This window comes from Lagopus leucura, unplaced genomic scaffold, assembly GCF_019238085.1.
Source record: "Lagopus leucura isolate 7727_CA_CO unplaced genomic scaffold, USGS_WTPT01 Super-Scaffold_100001, whole genome shotgun sequence".
NCBI lineage: Eukaryota > Metazoa > Chordata > Aves > Galliformes > Phasianidae > Lagopus > Lagopus leucura.
In genome coordinates this window covers 62,021,788-62,048,163 of record NW_024962262.1, presented here as the reverse complement: position 1 = coordinate 62,048,163, position 26,376 = coordinate 62,021,788, and the positions used below count along the sequence as shown (strand labels likewise).

The following is a 26,376-nucleotide window of genomic DNA, read 5'->3' as shown; positions in this document are numbered from 1 at the left end:
ACAGGGTGTGACTACCAAGCAGCTACAGAACCTCCTCTAATAGATGTTTATTAGATGGTCTTCACTATGACAAACAACAGGTTTATGTATCTGCTGGCCTTTAAACTGCAACAAGAGCCCAAACCTGTTGTTTACAGATGTAGAATTTAGAGTTGCACACAAGTATTTCTAGGGTTTTCATCTCAGTTCAGCCGCTTTAGTTGTGGTCACCAGAATTCAGCTCATCTTTGAACAGAAGCAAACATTATCTAATACACCCCTACTAACAATTTCTTCTGCTACCTCAGCCAGATGAATTTATTCCTTCTTCCGCTCCTGCCTTCTGCCGTCAAAAGCCACTGCTGTCTTGTTCTTTCATGGTCATTTATTTTCTAAGGCTGTACTCTTCATTTATTTCTCTATCCAAGTTTCCAGCTCCTCCTCCTAGGAGGAAGCTATCACAGTAACCGCCTCTCATTTCCTACAGACATGCCTTCTCTTTTGAACTACATAGACACAGATCTCCTTTCTTACTGTATCTCCCACTTTCTAAGTTACTCCCACACTCCACCACAACAGCTGAAGTGCCAGTGGTGACTATTTTTAAGAATTGCTTTCAGTATAATATTTTCACATTGTATTTTAATGGCAAATCAGATTTATCTACTCTACTCTGCTCTCTAGACTCCTAGCAAGCATCTCACTGTATCTCCAGCTATAAAGTCCTTCCCATTTAGCAGAACCCTTACCACAACAGCAGCCTTCCATCCACACAGAAGCATGTTACTCCTCTCATTCTCAGTCCTCCACTAAGTTCAACTTCTACCCATAGAAGTTTTGTTTTCCAGCTGTGCAGAAGAAGAGTCTCCTATGCTTCTCCACGACACTGGCACTTTCTACTGCTTCCTTTATTTCCCATCACCTTCTTTTTGCTGCAAGGCTTTTTCTACTCTTAGGGAAAAGAGACAGAAGCTCACCTTCACACGATGCACCTTACAGAAACAATTTCATCTGTCAGCTGTAACAGCTACACACACTGTGGCTCTAAGGATATAAAGAGCATTACTCTTTCTATATATTAACATGGAAGGAAAAGAAGAAAAATGTACTGTTACAGAGTAACATGGCTTAGGAAGCTACTGAAAAAAGTAATTCCTAGAAGCAGAAATAAAAGACAACAGCATTCAAATTAACCAAAACACAGATTAATAGTTAGTAATGAGAACTTTTTAAAAAAGCCTTTACTTCACCTTAGGAGCTTGAGATTGTACAGAGAAAGGATTCAGTGGCATTCCAGCAGATCTTTTCCTTTTCAGCACTAAAACTGGTGGTGGACTTAGCTGAACACTCTGAATATTGAAAGAGACAGAGACACAATGGAGAGGGATTGTTTAGTGGTTTCTTTTGCCTTGGTTCTTAACATATTCCAACAGTAAGAAAGAAGGCCACTGAGATTTCTCATTCAGCAAGCAAAGAAACTTCCAGATACACAACTCAGCTATGTAAAAAGAAAAAATTATGTGAGCAATCAGCCCATGAAGAAATACACATTTTTTTGGTAAATTTTGAGAGAAACATTGTCGTAAGTAATTAAAACAGCTTTCAAGTAGTGGGCATTTCAAAAGCCAACCATGCCTTCAACGTACAAGTATCAGAATAACTGGTGGGATGTTCTTCATTTCTGCTGGAACAGTAGTACTGAGCACACGTGCTTTAAAGGCAGAAAGGGTTTCTAAGCACTGTCAAACTAGAGTGAAAAACAAATTTTAACGTATTTGTAAGTACAGTTATTTTGTACTCATCTTTACCAACAGATAATAACAAAATAAAACGTTGGAAAATAATCAAAGACAAAACAATAGCTAGCTATTACTTAAATAGAACCTATAGTGTAATTATTAGTATTATTTCCTCTATTTAATGCACTGCAAAATTTGACAGCATTAGAATGCATTTCATTAATGATTTGAGGGTTTTGACAGCCTAAGATACTGCAACTCTCAACCACAAAGACCACAAAACTAGGAGAACAACTTTATACTGGAATCATAGAATGGCTCAGGTTGGAAAGGACCCCAAGGACCACCAAGTTCCAACCCCCTTTGCTCTTCACTGATAGAATACATTTTAATTCAGTATCTCTCCACAACAGCAATTTCACACGCTTACATGTAAGCAATTCTTCAGCTCTAAGAAATCCATCTAAAATCCATCACTGAAAACTAAGTGATGATCAGGAATGGCTTCATTAGAAAGAGTCCAACCTTGGCTGCTGTAGCAGCTATCCTGCACTCACAGTTGAGAGAAAGTAACCATCAGGTTCACCACGCAAAGGAGGTGGCAGGCAGTTCAGATTGCTGAGTCCCAGAACAAGCCTTCCTCATCTCCTCTGATGCACTCAAACACACCCGATGGATACCCCACAGAGTGACAGAGCATGCTGATACACACGTTAGCACACGCTGTCCAGATGCACGCAAGTTCTGTTTCACTCCAAGCTGATTGAAATCTAGAAAGCTGCATTAGCACAGGTTCCAGGTCACACACTATAAGCTGTCCCTAACCAGGAGATACTAGCTTTGGCTTAACAACTCAATAGCCATGCGATTTCTGTGTGGTACAGAAAACATGCAGACAGATTGCAAACATAATGAAATATATCAAGCAGATGTGTAGTTGCAGGTATCAATCTTAGATGACCTGATTTGGGGAGGAATTTTATTTTCTTTGCAAGTTCCACAGCAAGAAAAATAAATGGATGACGGTATCTCAGAGATTTTACCTATATACTCACTTCAGCATTTAGATCTTGAAGAATATCCCCCAGTAAATCATCCTTTGACAGGTCCACAGTTTTCTGCAAGACAACAGTTTAACCAAACAGTTTTTAGCTATTCATTTGAACCCAATCGGGAGATTAGCACCAAACAGCTAAAGGATTTCCATAAAACACAGGCACAACTTCAGAAAAGCACTACACACAAGGACTCCTGTTAGCAGCTCGACACAGGAAACTGAAATAAAACCTCACTTTATCCCACCCTCACTAAAACAACATAAAGTTAAAAAAAAAACTTTAAACTTCACCATGCAGTAACTTACATCCGTGTTTTTCTTCCCAGCACTGGCAATAAACATAGATTTAATTGTGTTTGGCTTTGATACCACAGATTTTTTCACATTCTTTTTATCAGTTGTAGGAGCTTTGCCACTTTTTCCTACAGAAAAAGATAAAATCAGTTATTTCTACATCAAAAAGTTTAACGTTTAGGGGTCCACTTAGAGGCAAGAATAGACAGATGAGGTAATCACTTTGTCCACCTTTACACTGTTGCCTGAAATGAAGCCTAATGCTCCTTTGTCTGCTGCCAGTTCTCTAATGGTTGCCATGCACAAAAAAGTATGCAAAATCCTATCAAAATCCTCTCTCTGCTAGTCACATCCAGGATGATCTTTGCATACAAGTCCATAGTACAGAAAAAGGACCAAGATTCTTTGTATGGAATCTGCACAGAAGAAGTACCTAGGAGCTTGGTACTAGGCCTGAATTCTCAACAGCAGCCTCCACTGCGATCATAAAAGATGGCAAAACCATTTGATCCCAGATCCATAAACACATGGAAGAATTTTAGTGGTAAGAGAAACCACGTATCCCTCACACGTTGGCTCTGGAAGCCAAAAAAATTCCCAGATGTGTTTGCTGTAGATTTGAATATACATCCCATAGAAGACTGAGCACTAAAGTAGTTAGAAGTGATTTGACACCAGGTTGTGGACCCCTCCCTTCTGCATCACAGAGACTGAAAAAAATGTAAGTTTACAACCATGGAACTACACTGCATGCCTTTGGCCATATTCACCATATTCTGACACCAAGAAGTTGCCCATTTGAGAAGCAGCTGAAAACTTTCTTTCTACAGTGGTTTAGTTCATCCTACCTTTCTTACTGGAAGCAAGAGCATCATCGTCCAGATCTTCATCAAAGATTTCCCGTCCATCTTCTACATAACCAATCCCATCTGTACAAAACCAAAATGTTAAACATCTGCAGTTCAAATTCTCTCTCGTGATATTTCTAAATATCTTCATAATACAAAGCATTATATAAACTTTTATTTCCTTTAATGTAGAGCAAGTGATATAAATGCAAACATTAAAATCTATAGCACTCTCAGCTGCACCTTCTATTAGACAAAATGTATTATTATTACTTAATTAGAAATTACCAATGACAGTACTTCTTTTTGAAGTTACATGGCTGACAATTGGAAATAAAGTTTCAAAAGCAATTATTGGTGGAAAAATACATTCACTACTATCTTAATACAGTACTACAAGAACAATGCAAGACTCATTTCCATATTAAAGTTCATCCTTTTTTTTTTGATCTGCTGAAACGTTTCTAAGAATGCACTGATCTATAACTTACCTCAAAACAGAGGCACTATGAAATCCAGCTGGTTATAATACTATAATTGAAATAATTCTCCAAATGAACCTTAACTTACCATCATCAACAATCCAGTCATCATCCTGACGTTCTCTGACTATCTTGGAGTATTGTTCTTCATCTATTTCATCATAAACACCAGTGAACTCCTCAACCTACATTTAAAGCACATTGATGATTACTTATTCATACAGGTCATCAATGAAAACACAAAAGTTCTCGGGAACTGCAAGTGCTTCTGGACAGATGCAATGTTTTCATTTTGTAAGCAAAGGTATTCATTCAATTTTTCTTTTTTTCTTTTTTTTCTTTTTTTTTTTTCTTTTTTTTGGCAGTGACAGAAGAACTGTTACCAATTTTTTAAATTATCACATTATACCAAATTTCCTGAAAAACCAGTGGAGATTTCATTTGAACCTAATATACTTCATTCCTCATTTCACACCACAAAGAAATAAAATAATAAATGAATCCTAACAAATACAAGCTGTGATACTCTGCTTTACTCTCAGGCACCAAGATGAGCTCGGTAAAAAGGAAGGTGAATTGCTATGAAGAATAATGCTGAAGATGCTCTTCTGTGCCTAAGAGTGAATTTGCATCTTAATGATTGATGCATTTCAGATTTCTTCAGACTTATCCACCTCAATGTGCAAGCCACTTTCCGATAACACTACAATTAATTGGATGGTCTTGATATCACACTGCCAAATTTCAGTTATATCAGTTGAATACTTAAATTTTTGTATTCTTTGTGGAAACAGAGTATCAGTATTCATGGACTAACAGAATTAATTTGATTTGGAAGGGACTATAAAGGTCATCTGGTCCAACTCCTCTGCAACGAACAGGGACACCCACAATACATTACATTATATACAATCCATATTAATGGATTTTAGTCATGTAAAGCTTTGAAATTTGAAGAGAAGATCATTTGAAATTTTTAAAAATAAAACAAAACCTATTCCTATCATAACATTAACTAATTTATATTTAAAGGTTGTTCCTTCTTTGCTCTCTGTGAGATAAGCAAAGATGCTGCATATTTGATTTGCAATTATTAAAGTTCGGTTTTGAAAACAATAAAAGCAATATGAAAGACAGTTACATTCCCAAATATACACATCATTAGAAATAGTACGCTAAAGCTGAATGGCGCATTTTGCTTCTCATAATTTTGGGAAATGCACAAAGGGTGGTTAAGCATTTCAGCTCACATTAACTTTTTATTAAAGACAAAAGAGAGGGAATTTTCACCTCATATTTTAATTTTTCCCCAGCTTTGGCCTTTTTCAGACGTTCCAGTGCTTCTTGCTGACCTCTTCTTGACTTCCTCTCACGCCTAGAGCGTGATGCTGCAAAACTCCCAGACTCAGGCATCGCTAAAAATAATTAAAAACAAGAGAAGAAATTTTAGTAATGAGCTGCTGTTATCTCTGGTATTTAGTATTCAGCGATGCATTACGAGCTGGCTGTAGGTACACAGGTAGTTACTAAGCAAAATCATAGAATCATTAAGGCTGGAGAAGACCTCTAAAACTATCAAGTCCAACTGTCAGCCCACCACATCACACCCACTAAGCACGTCCCCCAGTGCCACAACCATTCCTTGAACACCTCCAGGGATGATGACTGCACCACCTCCCTGGGCAGCCTGTGCCACTGCATTACCAGTCTTTCTAAGATGAAATTCTTCCCAATATCCAACTTGCAGCCATTCCCTCTCATGCTATCACTGTTACCTGGGAGAAGAGACCAACTCCCACCTCACCACAACCTTCCTTCAGGCTGTTGTAGAGAGCAATAAGGCCTCTTCTGAGACTCCTCTTCTGCAGACTGAACAATTCCAGCTCCCTCAGACGCACCCACAGGACTTGTGCTCCAGACCCCTCACAGCTTCACTGCCCTTCTCCAAAAACACTCCAGGGCCTCAACGTCTCAATCAAAATAAAGACCCCGACTGTCCCGCGCTTGGCTAAAAGCACAACGTCACGGACAGCTGTTGAGAAGCAGTTCTGGCATTAGGGAACACACAGCCTCACACGCACACACACAGAGCAAGCAGGTTCCATCCCAGCCAATGTTCAGCAGGACGGAGAGAGATAACACAGAAACTGCCTCCTTTCCAAAGTACCCCTCAAATCTCATCAGCCTCCATCTGAAAAGGACCCCCGCCCCACTTCCCCGGGCACTTCCAGTTCCTTATATTTTGCACGTCTCCATGACAACTAGGGAACAGACAGGCAGCGAAGGGGCCCATACTGCTGCAAAGCAGCAATATTCCTTATGTGAATCCACAGCGCTTAGGAGCGCAGCTGCACTGAGGCAGAACCGCGCTCTGCCCACACCTGACGGCTGCCTCCCGCTTCTTTCGCACCCTCACCCACGACCAGCGACCCTCACGAGGCGATTCCCTCCTTCTGAGAACCCCCGCCCCGAAGTCCCTTCCTCCCGCCGGGCTCGGATAGCCCCACAGACCCGCTCGCCCCGCCCAGCGTTGCAAGTGGGAGCTCTCGGCCGCGCGTTCCACAGCCCAGCCCAGCCCAGCCGCCCTCACGGCCCTCACCGTTCTCAGCCATGGCGCCCGCGCGCCCTCAGCGCGCGCCAAAGGCGAAAGTGGCGCGAGACGGGAGTCCCGCGAGCCGCCGCCAGGGCGGCAGCCAATCAGGAGCGGCGGCGGCTCCTCTCGTCCCCCCCTCCCGCACGCACGCACGCACCTCCCACCCCGCCGCCCCTGATGGTGAGGGCGGGTCTTGCGCTGCTGCCCGGGGCAGGGGCTGCGCGGACCGGAAGGGCGGGATGGGGCGCAGCGGTTTCCGGTGCGAGGCTGTGTGAGCGCCGGCTGCGTTAATGGCGGAGCTGCAGGAGCGGCTGAGGTGACTGAAACTTTGAGTCCTTTTCTCTGAAATGGCGTAGGACTGCCTGTGGCCTTATTTACAAAGCCTGGGAAACTAATGGGCTTTGTTACTTCTTTCCACTTGGATGTTTTTCAGACGTCGTTGTTGGCCGGTCACTACCCAGTGATCTTTCCACCTTTATTTGCAGGATTTACTCGAGGAGCATTTGCTGCCTTTGAAAACACACGGGCATTGACTTCGGAGTTAGGGTGTATGGCCTGTAAGAGAGGCAAATGGCACCAGTTCTAACTTACCTACCCACCTCTTGCTATAGTACTGTCTGTTACTGCTGTACTTTAATGGAACCATCAGAAGTGCATCATGAAGTGCTAGAAGTGCTAGACATGCCCCCAACCATCCCAGCTGTTCATCCCTGGGCATAGAGAGGAGACCACCCCTCTCAGCAACAGCTGTTCTAGATCAGTGAAGCTGTAGCAAACCTACAGCCCTGGAAACCTATAGCTTTGGAGGGCTGAAGCTTGATCTTTAAGGTCCCTTACAACTTAAGCCATTCTAGAAAACACTGACAGCTGCAAGAAGAATGCTTATCTGACCTATAGATAATGAAATGCTGTCTTGTATATAAAATTTATAAAACAGTTATCACAAAATCGTTCAGTTGGAATAAAGATACAATGATACTGCATTTCACACGCATCTAAATGATTTCTTATGCATTCTTTGTAATTCTGAATTGATGGGATTTTAATTCTTTTGATTAAAATAAAAAACCCTTTGTCAGCTGTCAAACACACAGTGAAATGTTGTTCAGGTGATGCCATGATCTGAGATGATACACAATGATACAGTTAACTTATAGAACTGTACTTGTTGATGCAGCTCCACTGTGGGACAGGGCAGACTAAACAAAACCCTTTTTCATGAATGCTTGTTCAATTCTGGCATTCATCTTGGGCCATAACAAGAAGGTATCTGTTTCCTGGAGCATAGCATAATAAGCATTTAAGTGCCACAGGGAGGGGAAAAGGGGGAGGGGGGGAATACAGTTTGCTTTGGAAAAGAAAAATAGCCCAGCAGGATCTGGGACTTCCTCTGCTAAACAGCTTTGTCACAGCAGATTACCTTGAGCTGAAGTTTAGCCTCCCTTGGGACAGTCATTCAAGAACAGCTTGGTACGACCTTTGCTCAGTTGTCTTTGAAGTAAAAGAGTGGGAATTTCACTGTGCGGCTCCAAGCCACTCAAGGTTCTCTCAAGGAAAGTGTGATAAGCCTCAGAAAAAAAAGCACAAGAGAAGTGCAGTAATGAAGATGGTAGGCAGCCAAAAGCACAGAGCAGAAGAGGAAGCTCAGGAAACCTGCGCTCCCAGATTTCAACAAAAGGTGACAAAGATATATTTTTCATGTTGTTTTCTTAGAGCTATGATTTAAATATGTCAGAATCAAAACCAATATTCATGAATAGAAAATGCTGAAAACCACTGCAAGAGCTCCAAGTTAATATATCCTGCAGTATATATTAACGCACAAATGGAGTATAATATCTAACCTATACTAAATTGACAAAGTAATTACTGTACTGAGAATAATTCTGCTCTTCCTTTTTATATCCATGCATACATGATCTGTCTCAAGGACAGCAGAGCAAAAAGTTAAAATTCTCAGATTCCAATATTACATATTAAGCTTATGCTTGGTCATTTTTATGATGATGAAAAAAAATCTATTGAAATTAAGAGGGACTGTATAAAATACAGAATGCAAGTAGAGTATGAATTGTAGCAGAGATAGCAAATTCAGCTGCACTAACTTAAAATGCCTAAGCATTGCTATATCGTTGTTAAGGACAGAGTATCTTAGTGGAGAATTGTGTGCTATTGCGCAGGATGTGGATGTGTATATAGTATATGTACTCCACAAACACAGATTATTTCATTCTCAGATTTCTAATCCTTATGTTGGTCTGAATTAATTCATGTTATCACTCAACTTAGAGTTTATACATCTGATATGATTTAGTTCTTTTCATTTTCATTTCATTCACCATTTCATTTCAGCAGCTGGTTACTCAACTGTGCTATGCATGTGACATTTTAACATGAATTACTTTAGCTGCTACAGCCAGTGCTGTCTGCACAGGGGACTAAGCTACTAAAGGAGCACAGATTAAATGAATTAAAAATAAAAAAAAAATCTCAAATTATTTTCCACCAAGAGTTCTTTGATTTTAAAACTGTTCACATGTGTTTAACTTACTTATGAAGAAAGAGATGCTTCTCCTCTTGTTTATCAGTGAAAATGGTAATGCAAACATTTATGTTCAAAGAGTAGGATGGTTAACTACCAGGCCTGTAAATGCGTTTTGTTCACTGCACATCTCCTTTTAATTTCTTACTCACGTTTCTTGCTAACAATAGGATAAAAAGGATAAAGATGCTGCTAGACACAAAGACTCTGAAGTGAAAACATGAAATAGAAACTTGAACAACAGCTTCCATTAATTTGCTATCTGAAAGAAGAAAGTTGGTATAGAAAGAATATCCAGAGATCTAAAAAAAATAATAACAACTGCATTAAATTCTAATTGCGGTTAAACAAATCCTAGTAACTCTACCAAAATCAGTGAAATTTACCTAACAGCAACAGAGAGCAGAATTGAATCACCCGCTTCCCTCATACAATATTCCTTTTCAAGTACAAAATATTGTAATGTAGATTAAATAGGTTAGACAAGTTAGAGCAAACACACAGAGAATGAGCTCACATGTAATTATAATGTCTAAGAATTAAGTCTGATGCCAGTGGTATTCAAAAGCATACAGTTATTGCTACAGCACAAAAGTCTCTGTTTTAACTACTTTCAGCACTCCTTACAATTTCACAAAAGTGAACCATCAATGTATAAGCAGAACATTACTGCAGAAAGGCTTTTACATTTCAACACCTGGCTGAAGATTAAATATACTTCCAATAGTAAATATTCTGTGTTCAACCTTTGTAAGACTTTTCAGCAGGAAAGACAAAACCATTGCACTATGCTGTGAAATAACTGCCAGTCTTGTTGCAGTCCCCCCAGGTCTCTTGCTGAATAAGTGCCGGTAGAATCCATGCTCAAAGTGTCAAAAGGCAGCAAGGGCTGGCTGCTTCCCAGTGGAGGGACAGAGAGGTCCATGTCCCACACACTCTGAGTGATATCAGCAGGGCAGACACTCAGAGGCAGTCAAGTGTCCAGTCCACGCAAGTCCCTGGTAGTGAGGCAGCCCTGAGGTCAACACATAAATGTGTCTCAGGGGCAGGTCCAGAGAGTCTGGGTCAGGCACGGCCTGATTGTCTCTAGGCATGCCCATGGTGATGAGTCAAGTCAATGAGTCAAGTCAAAGTCATTCCATAGGTGAGGATCAGACCTGGTCATGGTATCTAGGGTCAGACACAGCCCCTTGTTCACCAGATGTGTGGAGTAATAGGAAAGGTCCAAAACCAAGATGGGAAGCGGGGGCATGGCAGTTGCTGAGCTGGAGGCTGGTACTACTACAACACAGCTCTTGCAAGAGTAGAGCCACTGAGCGGGGGGTAGAGACTGGTCAGGCCTATTGATATCCTTAGGGCATAGGGCACAAGCAGCTGCTTCCCCTCCTGAGCAGAGTGCATCCCCACATCTCACAGAGCTGAGCTGGGCTCAGAAAGAAAGTCTGTAGGCTACTTCATTAACATTGACCTGGAGTAGGGACAAGGACGTGGGAAAGAGATGACATGAAGGGGACCTAAAGGCAGCAGGGATCCTGAAGGCCATGTCTCAGGTGGAAGGATTTGCTCAGGAGCCTTGGCTTGGCAAAGGCCAGCATGATGGGGAGACTAAAGCTCAGGGTCAGGCAAGGTCTCATACAGCCATGGACCAGTCATCACTGCACTGAATTTAGGAGTTGAGAACATCTGAGCTAACTGTCAGGGTGCAGCAAGAATCAGCTATTCCATGAGGGAGGGGATAATGACACAGCTGGTGTGAGAAGGACCTTGCCACCAATGGGCTCAGCCATAGTATCAGGGTCAGCCAGGAGTCCAGATCACAAAACATGATTTTGAACTTGCCTCATTATCACAGGCAAGCTAGATGTGCAAGGTATTGTCAGGTATGGTGACAGTAATGTGAGTCAGACAGGCCAGGGACCACCAGACAAGTCCACAGTGATGAGACAAATCCCAGGGCAGGGCAGGAAGTCAGTCCACAGGACAAAGTCCAGATCAATTGGGCACATGGCTGAGCTTAGCAACGGCACATCTGTGTTCATCCTCTCCTAAAGCATACTTCAGGCCTTGACTGAAGGCCCAGAGGTGGACTGAATCCAATCAGTTTTGGTGGGTTGATCTGTCTTATTTTAGTCAAAATGGAAGAAGTTGTTAAAATAACAGGTCTTCAGAGTTTCCAAGTCCCAGGATTAAACATGGGCAGTTATTCAGTAGAACTAGACAGGGGTTGCTTACTTTCACCCACACCCAGTAGGGAACGGAGTTTCCAGGTAGCTTAGTAGCTAAACTCGTGATTAAACATACTAGTACTATGCATGTTGCCAGGGAGTAGTAGGAGTGGTGCTGCTTGTTAAGGAAAGGCAAGTCAAGAGCCAAGGGGCTGGCAGGACAGGGCATCAGCAGCCAGGGCCCAGCCCCACAGTACCCAAGCAAAGTGAGCATGGTCCAACCAAGAGTCCAGATCATTAGGCCTTGGGGCAGGTCTAACAGCAAGCCATTTTGCCAACCTGCAGATCAGGGTTAAGTACACAAAGTAGGTCTTTAGAAACAAGGAAGGGCTGGGGTCACGCCAGAAAATCAGCCTGCAGTTTCAGGTCCAGATCATACTGGTGGTTAAGCAAAGCATATGATGGAGATGAGGACTCCTCCAACAGTGTTCAGAAAAGGGCTGAGGCTTAAATAAAGCTTTTGGTCCTATAGGCAGAGAGTGCAGACTGGAGGTCCCTGGTGAAGCTTCAGTGCCGTCAAGTTCATTTAGTGCTCTCAGGACTCTGGCAGATATGAAGTGACTTATTTCCAAGGCTGAATTGCATGAAATTGTCGCAAGCGCCAAGTCTCCAAGAAAAAAGATATAGTTCCTCCCAGTCACAGGAAGCAGCTACATTGTGCTGGTAGAAGTTTTCCACAAGTGCTGAATGGATGGAAGATGCCCAGCCAGTAACATGCCATATCAATAGCTTCTAAGTTGACTAAGTTATAAACAATTGAATTATGATCTCGGGGTTAAACAATCTCGATAATTAATTAAAGCTAAGCTAGATAGCAAATCCTCATTTTACAGTGCATAAGCGAATGTTTTGCTTTAAATAAGGTATGTCACTCTGCCCAGATTTATCAAATTCTACAGTTGATAAGCCTTGGTATCCAAAATTATAAACTGTGATCCCCAACTTGTGTGCAGATTAGAGTACAGTTTTTCAGTGTTTTACTTAGCAGCTTGAGAAGACATTTGCATGAAAGTTTGACGAATGGGCAGATAAGGATTGACATGAATGGTATTGGAGGTTTATAATGCTGAAAAAGTCAGAGTGATGGAATACTGAAGATCAATCCAAGAAGTCTAAAATTGAGCTGGGGAGAAGGAAGGTGACAGATAGATTGAAGGTGGGTAGAAGAGAATGCAATAAAAATATAGGCAAGAAAGACAGCTTTGGCAAAGGATTTTGTGTGGATTTGAGGGAATTGGTGTGCACATCTAGAAAGGCAGAAGAGACGAAGCTGAAATTGATCCAGAAAGAGAGAAAACAATGGCTTGCAGGGAAAAAGTGATAGGAAGGATAACAACATAGTTTAAATGTACATAGGAGAAAGATTTTTCTTAAATCATATTTTATCTGTAATGAGTATTCACTCAATAGCAGGACAGGCAGAAGATGAATCATTTAGGCAAACCTTATACTGAGAAAGCAGCTATACTCAGCTTTATATTTCTCAGTAGTTGTGAAGTTGCAGCTGTACTGTTCTTACACCATTCTGCAGTAATGCTTTAGAGAACCCAAAAAACGACATGAAAGATAATGAGATGGTCTTTAAAATATAACCTCTGAGAAATCTTTGGAACAATTAAGACTATTTAGTGTAGAAAAGGCATATTAGATTTGTCAAAAATAAAAATCTACCTGAATCTTCACTCCAAATCCTGAAACTATTGATTCAAAGCCTTAATGAAAAAATAGTCAAGACAAAAGAGGGTGAAACTGTTATCTATGTCTGATAGAAAACCAAGCAACGGAGTTAGGCAGCATCAATAAAAACACAAGGTAGATGTTAAGAAAAAGACATTCTAATAAGAAAGTAAAAACAGTGATAAGAATGGATTGAGTAGGCTGTTGCAGCGCTGGGAAGGGAATGATGAAGAGAGGTTAGCTAATTGAAATTCTTCACAACCTCTGTGCATCCAGCAGGAAAGTCCCACTGCTGGAAAAGCTGTCCTCCCATGACAACCCAGCAATTAAAAGCTTGATTGTTAAAAATAGCCAGGACAAAAAAAACAATTTAATGATGGGAGACACAGACCTAACATTTCTCACTCTCAGTGAATAGCTCAATGGAAATACAAAATTAAGACAGCTATTCTCTTGCTCAAATACTAACCACGATTTCTATCTATTTTCTTCAAAAGTGCTTATAAAAGCTGTTTACAAAAGAGAACGCAAAGAATCTCCTCGAAAGTGGGTAGCCCCAGTTATTAAAGATAGATAGCACTATCAGGCATGGATGAATGGCACTTGAAAAGCCTGTGCCTTTAGGAATTTGTGATTTTCTGATCATTTGTTTATAAATCATATTGGAACTGAAATGTGCTTTTTTGGTTTTTGTTTTTTTTTTTTTTTCCTTTTTTTTTTTTTTTTATTTTTTTTATTTTTAATCTTATCCTGGTCTACAGCTCCTCACAAGCTCTGCTCTGTGTGACAGTGACAGGGTCTGAGGGAACGGCATGGAGCTGCGTCAAGGGAGGGGCAGCTGGGGGTTAGGGAAGGGGTCTGCACCACAGGGCGGTGGGCATGGAACGGGATGCACAGGGCAGGCTGGAGTTCAAGAAGTGTTTGGACAAGGCTTTCAGTCACAGGGTTTGGATTTTGGGTGGTCTTGTGTGGAGCCAGCAGCTAGGCTTAATGATCCTTGTGGATCCCTTGTGATTCAGTATATTCTATGATTTTATGACTGTTGTTACTGAAAGACTGACTAATTTGATTCTATATATGTATTTTGAGAATATAGTACTTATTAAAAATCACACCTCTGCTACAGAGAGACAGATATAAGATGATATTACACCAAACCTTGTGTTTTTTCTTTTAGTAATTTACAGACTGTCACCGTGTATGAAGAAGTATGGATTTAATCCATATACAATTCTGTGAGATTCCCTCGTAAATCAGAAACATTTTGGATTTATTTTAACAAAAAAGTGATGGTTTGTAAGCTCTGTGCCTTCCACTGGAATGATGAACTACACCCTAAAAGTGAATTAAAGCAACAGTACATGGAAGCAGCAAAGAGAGTGTTGCAAGCCATGGTGTTGGATACCTTACATTCTCTGCCCATGCGGGTGTGAAAAAAAATATATCACATTGTGGGGTTTTAATCTCAGTCTAAAAATCTGTCATTTTCTGAATTGGTCATCATAGCAATAAGATATCTTCTTCTTCTGTTTTATTTTTGTTGATGGTTATTAATTCTAGCAAGCTAGAGTTACTGTGGTATAGATAGGTAGATAGAAAGAAAGAAACAGTATTGTAACTAATCTGAACATAATGCATTCCTGCATCTTACAAAATCATGTAGCTGACAGTCATTGAAGCCTTCAGGATCCAAAACATATACACTGAAGCAAAAAACAGCTCACCCATTAAATATTGAAGAACTTATGCTGCGATTATTTGATTAGATGATTGGCTTCAAAGTCAAACACTGTTTAAGCACGTCTCTCACCAGTTTTCCGTGGTCTCCTGTTGACTTCTGGACAGAAGATACCTGAGGATCTCTTTTCCTTTTTTATGACTCGGTTATAAATCAGAAGACTACTTCAGCCTGTCTTATGTGCAGATCGTTTTAAATACAGCTTCTGCTGTATTACTTAGTGCTTCAGATCCCCTGAGGCACTTCAAACGTTTGATAATGTTCTTAAGGTCTGCAATACATTCCTGTCCATGTTTTTACAAAGGACATTAGAATCATGGCTGTCTTTCATTAATACTGCAGTCCCCAGCCTGGAGAATCTGCTTAGTATTTTCAGACTTCTCTGTAGTAGTAACAGCTCTGGACAGCTGAGGGCATCTAAGCCAAATTACCTGCTGGCAAATGGCTTTGAAGTCTGTCATTACACTGCTAAAGATAGCAGGTTACATCTCTGCTGAAGAATTAAAAGCAGTATAAAGCATTCTTTGTTAACTAATGGTGAAATGCATGTCATTTTCCTTCTCAAGCAGTTTAGGGTTCTTTAAAACATTTATTCCCAGTTGCCAAATAGAGGTTTCTCTTTTAGGGATTTTGCCACGAGGCAAGAATGCAATTAGTATGCATTAAACAGCACGATCGTGACCTTGATGTAAACGGCTTGATGATGGAATGATCGTTCTCTCTTATCTTAATCCATCAAATACAGAGAAAGAAGACCCTCCCTAATGGAAGTGGCCATGTTCAGATTGCAGCCATGTTACATGATCAGTGCTACTGGGCTAGAACTAGTTTAACATGAATAATAGGCAAAAGCATGATGGAGGTTTTACAGGTGCTGATGCCTACAAGGAAATGAACTTTATTTAGTTAAAGTTGTGGGCTCTGATGAATGCTTCACTAAAATATAATAATAATTTTAATGGCTAGATTGAAAAAAAAGGCAGAGGAGATTTAGCTGTGGTGGCCTGGAAATGCAGAGGAACCTACCACAGGATGCTTGTCTTTGTAGTATTCAGCTGCAGGAGAAGCTCAGGCAGAGACTTAAATGTAACAACTAGATATTTATTTATTTATATAAATATGTATATTTCAAACTTGGAGAATTAATCGTTCCTGTTTGTAAAAAGAACTTTCATATCCAAAAAGTTCCATTACATCTCAAGGGGAGAGCCGTTAAGAATTTTCCCTGTTTGCTGTCTACTTGGTTCAGGTCTTGGGGATTGGATCGTGGTTTCTTGCATTGTTTGCATAGAACATCAATTTATGCACCTGGGAAACAGGATTTTCATGCATTAGATGTCTATTCACACCCAAGCAGCTGTTGCCAAGAGCTCAGTCATTAAAAGTAGTGGTATGTATCCCTGTTATTTCTGAAGAAATGGCAGGAGAGTCCTCAGGAGACCACATTCATCCTGATGTGAGATATTTGCTTACATACATACAAGAAATGAGATGCGATTTACAAAAGACCACAGGCTCAGCATTTCCAGTCAAATCTATTCCTTATTTATTTATTTTAGATGGTAATGAGCAGAGACTCCAGTTACCTGAAAGCCCATTTTGCCTGTGCAGCTAAAAGAGGCAGTTTAGGATATGCTGTTCAAGAACATAAAACCATTACACTAAGATCATGACAGTCAAGGTGGCATGACAAATTTTCATTGGACAGACATGAGGGAATCCAAAATCTTCCCTTGCCTTCTCTCCAGAGCCTCTGCCATTCGTTCTCTCCTATTAATGAGGTACAAAACATTGTCTTACTCACGTTCTTCAAACAGAAAAAAAAGAAAGCATTATTAAAAAGTTGGAAAAGTTTCCCCAAATTGGAAATAAATAGCAATAAAACTGAAATCCTGGCACAACTTAGATATGTGACAACACCACTGCAAGAGAGTTTTCTTTGATGCCACATGTATATGGAAAAAAATATCATCTCTGTGGAAGGATACTATAAGGGCAATGAGGCACTGGTTGCACAGAGAGGTGATGGTTGTCCTGTCCCTGAAGACATTCACGTTCAGGCTGGATAGGGCTCTGAGCACCCTGATCTAGCTGTAGGTGACCCTGTTCATTTCAAGAGGAGTTGAACTAGATGGCCTTTAAACATGGCCCCTTTCAACTCAAAGAATCTATAATTCTATGAGAAACATTATGAAAAACAAATTAAAATAAAGTCAGGCCTCCAATAGCAAACTCCTAGCATGAAATCAGAGACGAAATTCACCTTTTCAGGCACAAATGAAGAGAATTTTCTGTTCCAACTTGCTGGCAATCAGCCTGCTGCAAGAACATCTGTTCCCTTCTTTCTCCACCCAGAACACACACTTGGGCAGCGAGGCCTGGGCTCTGACTGCAGATATGTAGCTCACCCCACTGATCACCTGGGAACCAGCATACACCATTGGGTTTACAAAAGGGCAACCTGCTAGATCCATCTATTCAAGTACTAGCACTGTTTGCCCAAATATCCTAATAGTGTAATGCTCCTTCAAAGCTTTTTATAAGAAAATGAGGGGGAAAAAAGATCAATCCTCTCACTTCTAGAAAGTGAAAGGAAGCTGCATGTTACTCTGCCAGTGCTCTTGTGTTCTAAAAAGGCATAAACCAGGTGCTCCATTGAGCTGTGCAGCTGCTATGGCTGAAAAATGAAAATGTATTATAGAATCACAGAACCATTGAGATTGGAAAAGACCTCTAAGATCATCTAGTCCAACTGTCAACTCATCACCACTATAATCATCAACCACATCCCTCAGTACCACAACCACATGTTTCTATGAGAAGATTCATAAGGAGGATTTAGGGAACTACACGTGTGTCAGCCTGACCTCAGTGCCAGGGTAGGTTACAGAATGGATCATCTTGAGGAAGATCACATGGCATGTGTGGGATCAGGACCAGCTAGCATGAGTTCATGAAAGGCAGGTCCTGCTTAACCAAATCTTATCTCCTTGTATGATGGGATGACTCACCTGGCAGATGAGGGAAAGGCTGTCAATGTAGTCTACCTAGACTTCAGCAAAGCCTTTGACAATGTCTCCCACAGTATTCTCCTAGAGAAGCTGGCCACCTGTAGCTTGCACAGATGCGTTCTTTGATGGGTAAAGATGTTGCTGTATGGCCGGGCCTAGAGAATGGTGGTGAATGGAGTTAAATCCAGATGGCAGCTGGTCATGAGTGCTGTTCCCCAGGGGTCAGTATTGGACTCTGTCCTGTTCAGTATCTTAATTGATGACCTGGACAAGGGGACTTTGTGCAGAAGTGCAGATGACACTAAGTTAGGAGGATTGTTGATCTGCCTGGGGGTGGGAAAGCCCTACAGAGGGATCTGGACAGGCTGGATCACTGGGCTGAGGCCAGTGGGATGAAGTACAACGAGGCCAAGAGCTGAGTCCTGCCCTTCAAGACACAACAACCCCAGGCAACACTACAGGCTTGGGGCAGAGTGTTTGGAAGACTGTGGAGGAAATGGACCTGGGAGTGTCGGTTGATTCTTGGCTGATTATGAGCCAACAGTGTGCTCAAGTAGCCAAGAAAGCCAATGGCATCCTGGCTTTTATCAGAAATACTGATGCCAGCAGGAGCAGGGAAGTGATCATCTCTCTGTGTTCAGCTCTGGTGGGGCCACACCTTAGTGCCGTGCTCAGTTCTGGGCCCCTCAGTAGAGGAAAGACATGGAGGCCTTGGAACACGTCCAGAGAAGGGCAGTGAAACTGGTGAGGGGTCTGGAGCACAAGTCTTATGGGGAGCGGTTGAAGGAACTGTGATTGTTCAGTCTGGAGAAGAGGAAGATCAGGGGAGACCTTATCATTTTCTACACCTACCTGAAAAGAGGTTGTATCAAGGTGGGGGTTGACCTTGTCTGCCACGTAACATTGATAGGATAAGAGGGAATGACCTCAGGTTGTGCGAGGGGTGGGTTCAAGTTGGATATCAGGAAAACTCTCTTCTCTGAATGAGTGGTGAGGTGCTGGCACAGGCTGCCTGGGGAGGTAAAGGAGCCACTGTCCCTGGAGGTGTTCAGGAACTGTGTAGGTGAGGTACACAGGCACACAGTGGGGAAATATTGATGGTAAGAGAGTGGCTGGACTGGATGACCTTGGAGGCCTTTTCTAATCTTGCTGATTCTATGACTCTATAGTTCTTGAACACGTTCAGGGATGATGACTCCACCACCTCCCTGAGCAGCCTGTGCCAGTAATTCATCACTCTTTCTGAGAAGTTTTTCCTGATATTCCACTTGAACAGCTGTTGGCACGGCCTGAAGCCATGACCTCTTGTCCCATCACTGTTACTTACCCGGGAGAAGAAGCCAGCCCAAATCTCATCCTCCTTTCTGGGAGGAACTTTAATTCCTTCCTCTGAAAAACGACTTTATTTTGATCAGCAGAAATATACGAAAGCATTACCCAGAGAAGCTCAACCAGAAGCACACCGTTTTTACAGAAAGGTACGACGACAAGTCCCCTGACTTCTTTCGGTATCCCTAACAGATGACACGTAGCACACAGACACACCCGACGGCAGCCCGGACAGGCGCTCCCAGGCAGCCCCGCGCCCCGCCAGCGGCTCGGCGGGTTGCGCAGCAGGGGGCGGTCCGAGCGTGGCCGTTAGGGGCCGCCGGGAGCTGTCCGTTCAGCACCGCGGACGGGACAGCGCGCCTCTGCCCTCAGGAGCGCCTCCGCGACCTCACTTTACTTTAACAACCAAACAAAAACAAACAACACCCCCACATCTATATATGTACGTGTGTCTATTTCCATTTATTGATAAACCGCACCTCTCGCAGCGCGGTCCCGCTCCCCCTCTCCCTCCCCCGGCCGTGCTCGTCCCCCGCAGGGCGCAAGGCGGGAGGAACCGCCGAGCGGCACGGTCCCGCAGTGGCGCCGCGGGACGGCAGCCAACCGGGAGGCCGCATGCAAATGAGCGCGGCGCTCCCCCAGGCGGGAGGGAGGCGCGGCTGCCGCCCGGTTGCCATGGCGACGCGAGGCGGCCGTGCCCCCGGGCTGCTCGTGGGGAGACCCCCAGCGGGGCGGGCACCCGCGTGACGGCGGAGCCCCGCGCCGGGCGGGCCCGGGCGGCGGCAGCGGGGAGCGGCGGGAGCCGGCCATGCCAGTGCTCGCCGGCGGTGCTGAGTCAGAAGCAGGTATCCCGAAAGCCCCTTCTGATGAGCGGCGCCCCGGGGCCATGGAGGAGCTGGAGCACACCTGTCCGCAGCCGCGCCTGGTGAGTGCGGCCCGGCCCGCGGGCGGGTCCGTGCGTGTGGGCAGCGCCGGCGCGAGGAGGGCCGGGGCAGCGGAGGGCACGGACGGCTTTCCTGGCGCCTTCCCGTTAGCTCGCTGCGCGGGCCGCCTTCCTCTTGCCCTTGCTCGTTCTTTGTCGTTTCGCTGACTTTGGGAAACGCGGTGACAGCCGAGCCAAGCGAGTTCCGGTCCTTATCCGAAAGCGAGAGAGGAAACGATAAAACACCCCGTTAAAAAAAAAAAAAAAAGAGAGAGAAACGAAGAACGCTGCGGTGCGATGGGCGCCGCCGGAGCGCCGTTCTGCGGCCTCAAGCGCAGGTACCGCGGCCGAGGCTCTGGGGCAGTGCAGGGCAGGGCAGGCCGCGGCGGCACCGGGTGGACCCGGCTCCCGTAGTGCCCGCAGCGCCGCCCGCCCGGGCAGCGATCCGGGACCGCGGGCGTGAGGGAGCGCCCCGAGGATGCGCTGCGCTGTCCGCGACCTGCCGCACCTCCGTGTGTGCGGCCCCGGACGGTCCTGTGCCTGGAAGCTGCCTCTTTTCGTGTGGTAATGCCAAGTGCCGGAGTGTTGGCTTGCTTTTTGTGGAAAGCTTTTATTGTTCTTGCACACTCGGAGGGGCAGGTGGCAGACAAACGGCAGCAAGATGTGTAAGTGTGTGATTGATGCAACAGCTGAGCGTGGAAATCAGATCCTTCAGCTCCAGGATTCGGTCTGATTAACACATATTTAAGCATCAGACTTTGGTAATTAACTTCAGCACTATATTTGAATTAGTTGACACCATTCTAACGTGATGAGAAATAGCAACAGTTGCTGGAGTTGACCCAAATTAATGTTTCCTACTTGGTAGAGCTGGAACCAGCTTTAAAGAAAACCATTATTTCATTCAAGGGATGTCTTTGGAGCTGTGTTGATAGGGCAGGTTAGCTCACGTGTGGTTACTGCTGCATTCCCCTACACGCTGCCCAAGATTTCTATGTCAAAATACCCGTTTGAATAGATTACTACATGCAGTCTGACACTTTAAAAGATTCTAAAGGAGGCAGTGACAACGTGATGCCAGTGTTTGTGGTATTGCTGACTCCAGTATAATTCTGTGGAAATTCAGGTGACAGCTGGAGTGCATTAAGAGGGATTAACAGGGATTCATCATGATGTTTTAGGTCTTCATGAGTACCAGTAAATTCATAATGGATAATGAAAACATTTTGAATGAAGATTATGGAAAGTGCGTCCATCAACAGTGGTACATTGACAGCCAGCAGATCTACCTTGTCTTCAGGCACAACAAAAAGGTCGTTGTAGTATAATGGAGTGTACCTCTCTTGATTGTATAAAGAATGTTATAGACAGGTGCTTTAGATAGCTATGTCTTGAGAAGAGTTCAGAGCTGGTGTCTTGAAGGGTCAGTCACAACTCCACAGATGCTCTAGTGACATGGGCTTTTTAATATTTTCACTACCTTCTCTGATCCCCCTTCATCACGTACACACGTGGATCACTGACCAAGGCACTTATTTTATTAGAATAACTGAAAGAGGAGGTCTAAGTTACCGTCTTTGTATCATCCTGCAATGCTGGACTACAGGATGGTACCTCAGAATGATACCCATTATAGACAACTTTTTGATACTGCACTTTGGTTGTTACACAGCACAAAAATGATCTGGACCTTCAGGTTCTTAGTACAGGCTCGTTTTTAGGAAGCTATTTTTGTTAAGGAAAAAAAATTCAAAACACAAAAAGGAGGTTAGTTGTTTTCTGAAACAGTTGTTGTCATCCTGTTCATTAAAAAAGCAATTATTTATTTTAAGCCTTACATCTGTGAATACTTTTAATGGATATCTGTCACTAGGTCCTCTGATTTTAGGCTGTGCAGTCTGCTAGCTTGGCAGGAAGTTTTTATCCTGCTCTTGTTTAGACCGAACTGCTGGCTTGGACAACTTTTCAATCTATTACTGCCCCATCTTTTTTCCTTTTTTTTTTCCCTTTTTTTTTTTTTTTTTTTTTTTTTTTCTTTTTTGTGAGCATTGCTTCTCCTGCTTAGACCTCCAGACATCCATGGTTTGGTCAGCTATCCGTAGGTTGGTCAGAGGGACCATCACTGTTTTAAGTGGGTAAACATTGCTGCTGGTCATATCATGACATGCATTCAAAAGGTAGCAGTTTCCCCCATGCAGTGTTCAACATGTTGTAGACTGCTGATGAGCTGTGGATCTCACTTAGGGAATCCTGTTCACGGTTTGCCTGTGTCTGCCTACACTGAAAAGGCCCGTAAGTAGACAAGCTCTTAGTCTAATGTGATGGCAGAGACATCAAGGGAGGAAATAGATGAAAAGTAGAAAATTGTGTGAAGCAATATGCCTTTTTTATTATTATTTATTTCAATATTTTGGGATCATGAGCTTGACTTTGGTTCCAGAAGAAACTCTACATGAGCAGCTTATGGAAGGGTCGGGGCTCGCCTTTTGAATTGCTAGTCAACGTGAAATAAAGAAAAGGACACTGCAACAGCACACTTTGTTCAGGAAGACCGTTCCAGAGAGTGTCTGACCAAAAAAAAAAAAAGGAGCAATGGTAATTTATAAGTACAGTGCTGCAAATAAAGCAAAACTGAATACACATTGAAACTTTCCTGAAAACAAACTTCAAAATGTACCAGTTGGCCTCATCTTTCCTTCGAGGGGATCTTTTCCTCGTATTTCAAGTCCCTGTCACATAATGTAGGCCTCAGGGAGAACACCTGGAAAAGTGCTGTTGGGACCTGAGTTAAAATGCATTATTTTCAAAATTGGTCAGTTAATAGGAATGAAGTATCTTGAAATGTGTATTTCCATAGCAGTACCTAGCTCATGGTGCTTTGTGTCTGATGAGAGGTAATGCTTGAGTCAGGAATACAGGCTGTTCTGCAACAGGTGGGGAAAGTTAGGCACAGCTTAAGGAATCCAAAGAAGTCCAGTAACTACCTAGATTAGCCAAGGTGAACTAAAGGGGAGAAAACATGTTGGCCTATGTGTTCAGGGATATTGGTGAGTACAGGGCCAGCAAGGAATTAAGCAACTTTTTTCATTACTATCAGCGTGGTGACCTAAAAAAGCAGGTATGTGGCTTTTGCTGTGGGCTTTTGCAGTCCCAAGAACACCAGGTTGTTCTGGGAATCACAGTTCTGTGACATCCACACTACCACAGGAAGCTATTGTCAGACATCTCAAGCTGAAGCCGGATCCCATTTGCCTGTGCAGCAAGTAATATCAGCCTTGTGTGGAAATGCCGTACTAGTTTTTTTTCTGACATCGTTGCAAGGGCAGGAAGACTAGCTGGAGACTTTAGACCTATCAGCGAATAAAACATGTTCTGCCAAGGCACTGTAATTATCAGGGCTATTAGAGGTTTACCCTGGCAATCCCAGCAACTGCTCGCAAGCCCGAGCTTCCTTCTACTGCTTTAACTTGAGATTCAGAAGCTACAAGCTTGTATGAATCAGTAGGACTTAGGCACCAGATATCCTGGGGCCACTGAGTCTGTAATAATTTGGAAAATCAGATTTAGGAACGTTTGAAGAGCACAGCTTTCATGTAATTTGAGGTATCAGCTGCATTAGTTGTTCATTTTATTGTATGATTTATTTTAGAAGAAATGACAGCACAGTGAAGGCAGCATTGGGCTCCTCTAGATTCCTGTTCCTGCTGTTAAGCAATAAATTATTAAGCACAAAATCTGGGGAAAAAAAATTGCAAGAACCTTATTCATGTCTTGGCTTTCTATATTTTCATCCCTGGAAACCTTACCTCCTTCATATTTGCAGGCAGTGATTTGATAGGGTCTGATGTAACCTGTAGAATTACTTCAGATGTTTTACCTCAATGAGCCTCCATATATCTTCGTATTTACCTTTCATGTCTCGCTAATATATATATGCAATTTTAACCAGAGGAGCTAATGCCAAATTTAGGGGCTTTTGTTGTGATTTCAAAGAATCCCGTGTGTTTGCTCTCTCTCATCTGATGTTATGACTTAGGGGGTCTGCCATCTGTTTGCTTTAAACTGGAACTAAGCATAAATGTCTACGTGAAAAGCTTGACATGTGAGAAACTCAAAATGACTTTGTGTGATCCAATATCTTTTAGTTCCTTTACAAGTTTTATTTCTGCTCCGGCTTAATTTTAGTTTTTATAAATGTTGCCTTTTACACAAAAGCACAAACTCTTAAAAAATGCCCAATGTTTGTACTTGGAGCACGTAGCAGTCTTCACCACAGTTAACAAATACATAAAAACTTGCCTGTAGGCACCAGAAATCTGCTGAAATTTCGTTTGCCGCCTCAAAGGACACACGTTTGGTATACATTCCAGAATGCCACAGTCTCTGCAAAAACATATTGCAATTCGAGTTGATCAGATCCACAGAACTACAGAGTTCATAAGTGACCCATGAACACAGCACAGGGAGCAAGCACTACATTCTGTGTCTTTATTCCTTGTTTGCAAATACGTATCTGCAATGCAATTTTAGGAGAAGTTTTACTGGGAGAATGTTACTGAGTTCTTAAACTATGCTGTTGTTGCTACTGTGGAGGTTTGAGTAAAAAACCATTGTGTGTGGATGTCTCTACTTGCTCCCCAAAAGCGTATACAAAATTATGACACATATAAAACATAAGAAGAAACCCAGTAATACAGAAACAGGGATAAGATGTAGACTGTTACCTCACATTTAGGGCTCTGCACAGACAGCACAGCTGGAACTGTCTTCGTATGTGCTTACTTTGTTCCCAGGTAGTTTGCCCATCTTTCCTGCACGTATGGAGACAGAACACAAAAGGTGAAAAAACTCTTCTGAGAAGCACAGATAAATCAGAGGTCTGTTATGAAAGCCCAGTGTGCTTCCTAGGTGGAAATAGTTCATCCCAGGCTGCTCTTGTGTTCCAGCTGGGGAACTGCAGAGAATACTTGCCTCGTGCTGGGGGAAATTGTTTTTTTCTTCTTTATGCTTCAACATAGCTCTATTTTGAGTAATGATCTATATTAAAAAATAAATAAATAAATAAAAATAATAATAAAAAAAGCTATCCTACGTCTGACATAAAATAATTGATAGACATTAAGTACCTTTATGTTGAAACACGAGTAGAGATTAAATACTGAGCTAGGTTCTTCCAGAATCTCAGCTACAGCTGATTTCAGCAGATTAACTCTTGCCTATAGTAAACCTGAAGTTAAGTGCTTTTAGGCATACATGACGTGTATACACTAATGCAGGTGACTAAAGAAACAGGCATTAGAAGTTAAAAAAAAATATGAACCAACATCAGCAGTTTCTGTATTGGTTGATAAAACTCAAAGTGTCATTGGAGCAGAGCTTGCACGTTTTGGGTCTGTGGTACCTGCTGCTCAGATTTTAATTGCAAATTCATGACAGGCAATTGGGTTCTGCAGTCTGGTTGCAGTGTCTTCCTTTTATGATGGCCTTTTCAGGCTGCAGTTTGGTAACCAGCGCCCTGCTGATGGAGCTCTGTGCTTCCTTGTCTTGAACTGTTGCATATCCCTCCTCCTGTCAGAGACCCCTGACAGCCTGAAGCTCTGTCAAGCAAGGCAGTAGGATCAAGGCTCACTGACTGCACGCTGCCTTAGCATCATTTTGTTTTTTCACTACCCAGGTCGCTTGTGTACAGCACTCCTTCCAGCTATGCTGGGGGAAAGAGGACAGATCTGTGATTTGCAGAGGCTTGTGTTTCTTTTCCAGCTTGTGTTCACATAGATGGAGGTGCTTCATGATTCACCTGGTTCATGCATCTCATTTCTTGTATGTATGTAAGCAAATATCTCACATCAGGATGAATGTGGTCTCCTGAGGACTCTCCTGCCATTTCTTCAGAAATAACAGGGATACATACCACTACTTTTAATGACTGAGCTCTTGGCA

General features: G+C 42.8%; 2 protein-coding genes across 4 annotated transcripts in view; one reads left to right on the top strand and one right to left on the bottom strand.

Moving 5' to 3' along the window:
* POLA1 (DNA polymerase alpha 1, catalytic subunit) overlaps positions 1–7,084 on the bottom strand; it is a 193,224-nt gene extending 186,140 nt beyond the window's left edge. The window contains exons 1-7 of one of the 2 annotated variants that reach the window (XM_042867742.1): positions 6,999–7,084; positions 5,690–5,814; positions 4,488–4,584; positions 3,918–3,998; positions 3,082–3,197; positions 2,774–2,836; positions 1,230–1,328 (exon numbers count right to left, since the gene is read on the bottom strand). In XM_042867742.1, coding sequence (XP_042723676.1) covers positions 1,230–1,328; positions 2,774–2,836; positions 3,082–3,197; positions 3,918–3,998; positions 4,488–4,584; positions 5,690–5,814; positions 6,999–7,011 — 594 coding nt within the window. In that variant the 5' untranslated portion in view covers positions 7,012–7,084. Of the gene's footprint in view, positions 1–1,229; positions 1,329–2,148; positions 2,229–2,773; positions 2,837–3,081; positions 3,198–3,917; positions 3,999–4,487; positions 4,585–5,689; positions 5,815–6,998 lie in introns of those variants that run through there. The other variant, XM_042867743.1, reaches the window with a different exon arrangement.
* A 13,238-nt stretch (positions 7,085–20,322) lies between these two features.
* The window catches only part of PCYT1B (phosphate cytidylyltransferase 1B, choline), a 31,299-nt gene continuing 25,245 nt past the window's right edge, over positions 20,323–26,376 (top strand). For both annotated transcript variants that reach the window (XM_042868497.1, XM_042868498.1), the window contains exon 1: positions 20,323–20,439. In XM_042868497.1, coding sequence (XP_042724431.1) covers positions 20,323–20,439 — 117 coding nt within the window. The remainder of the gene's footprint in view (positions 20,440–26,376) is intronic.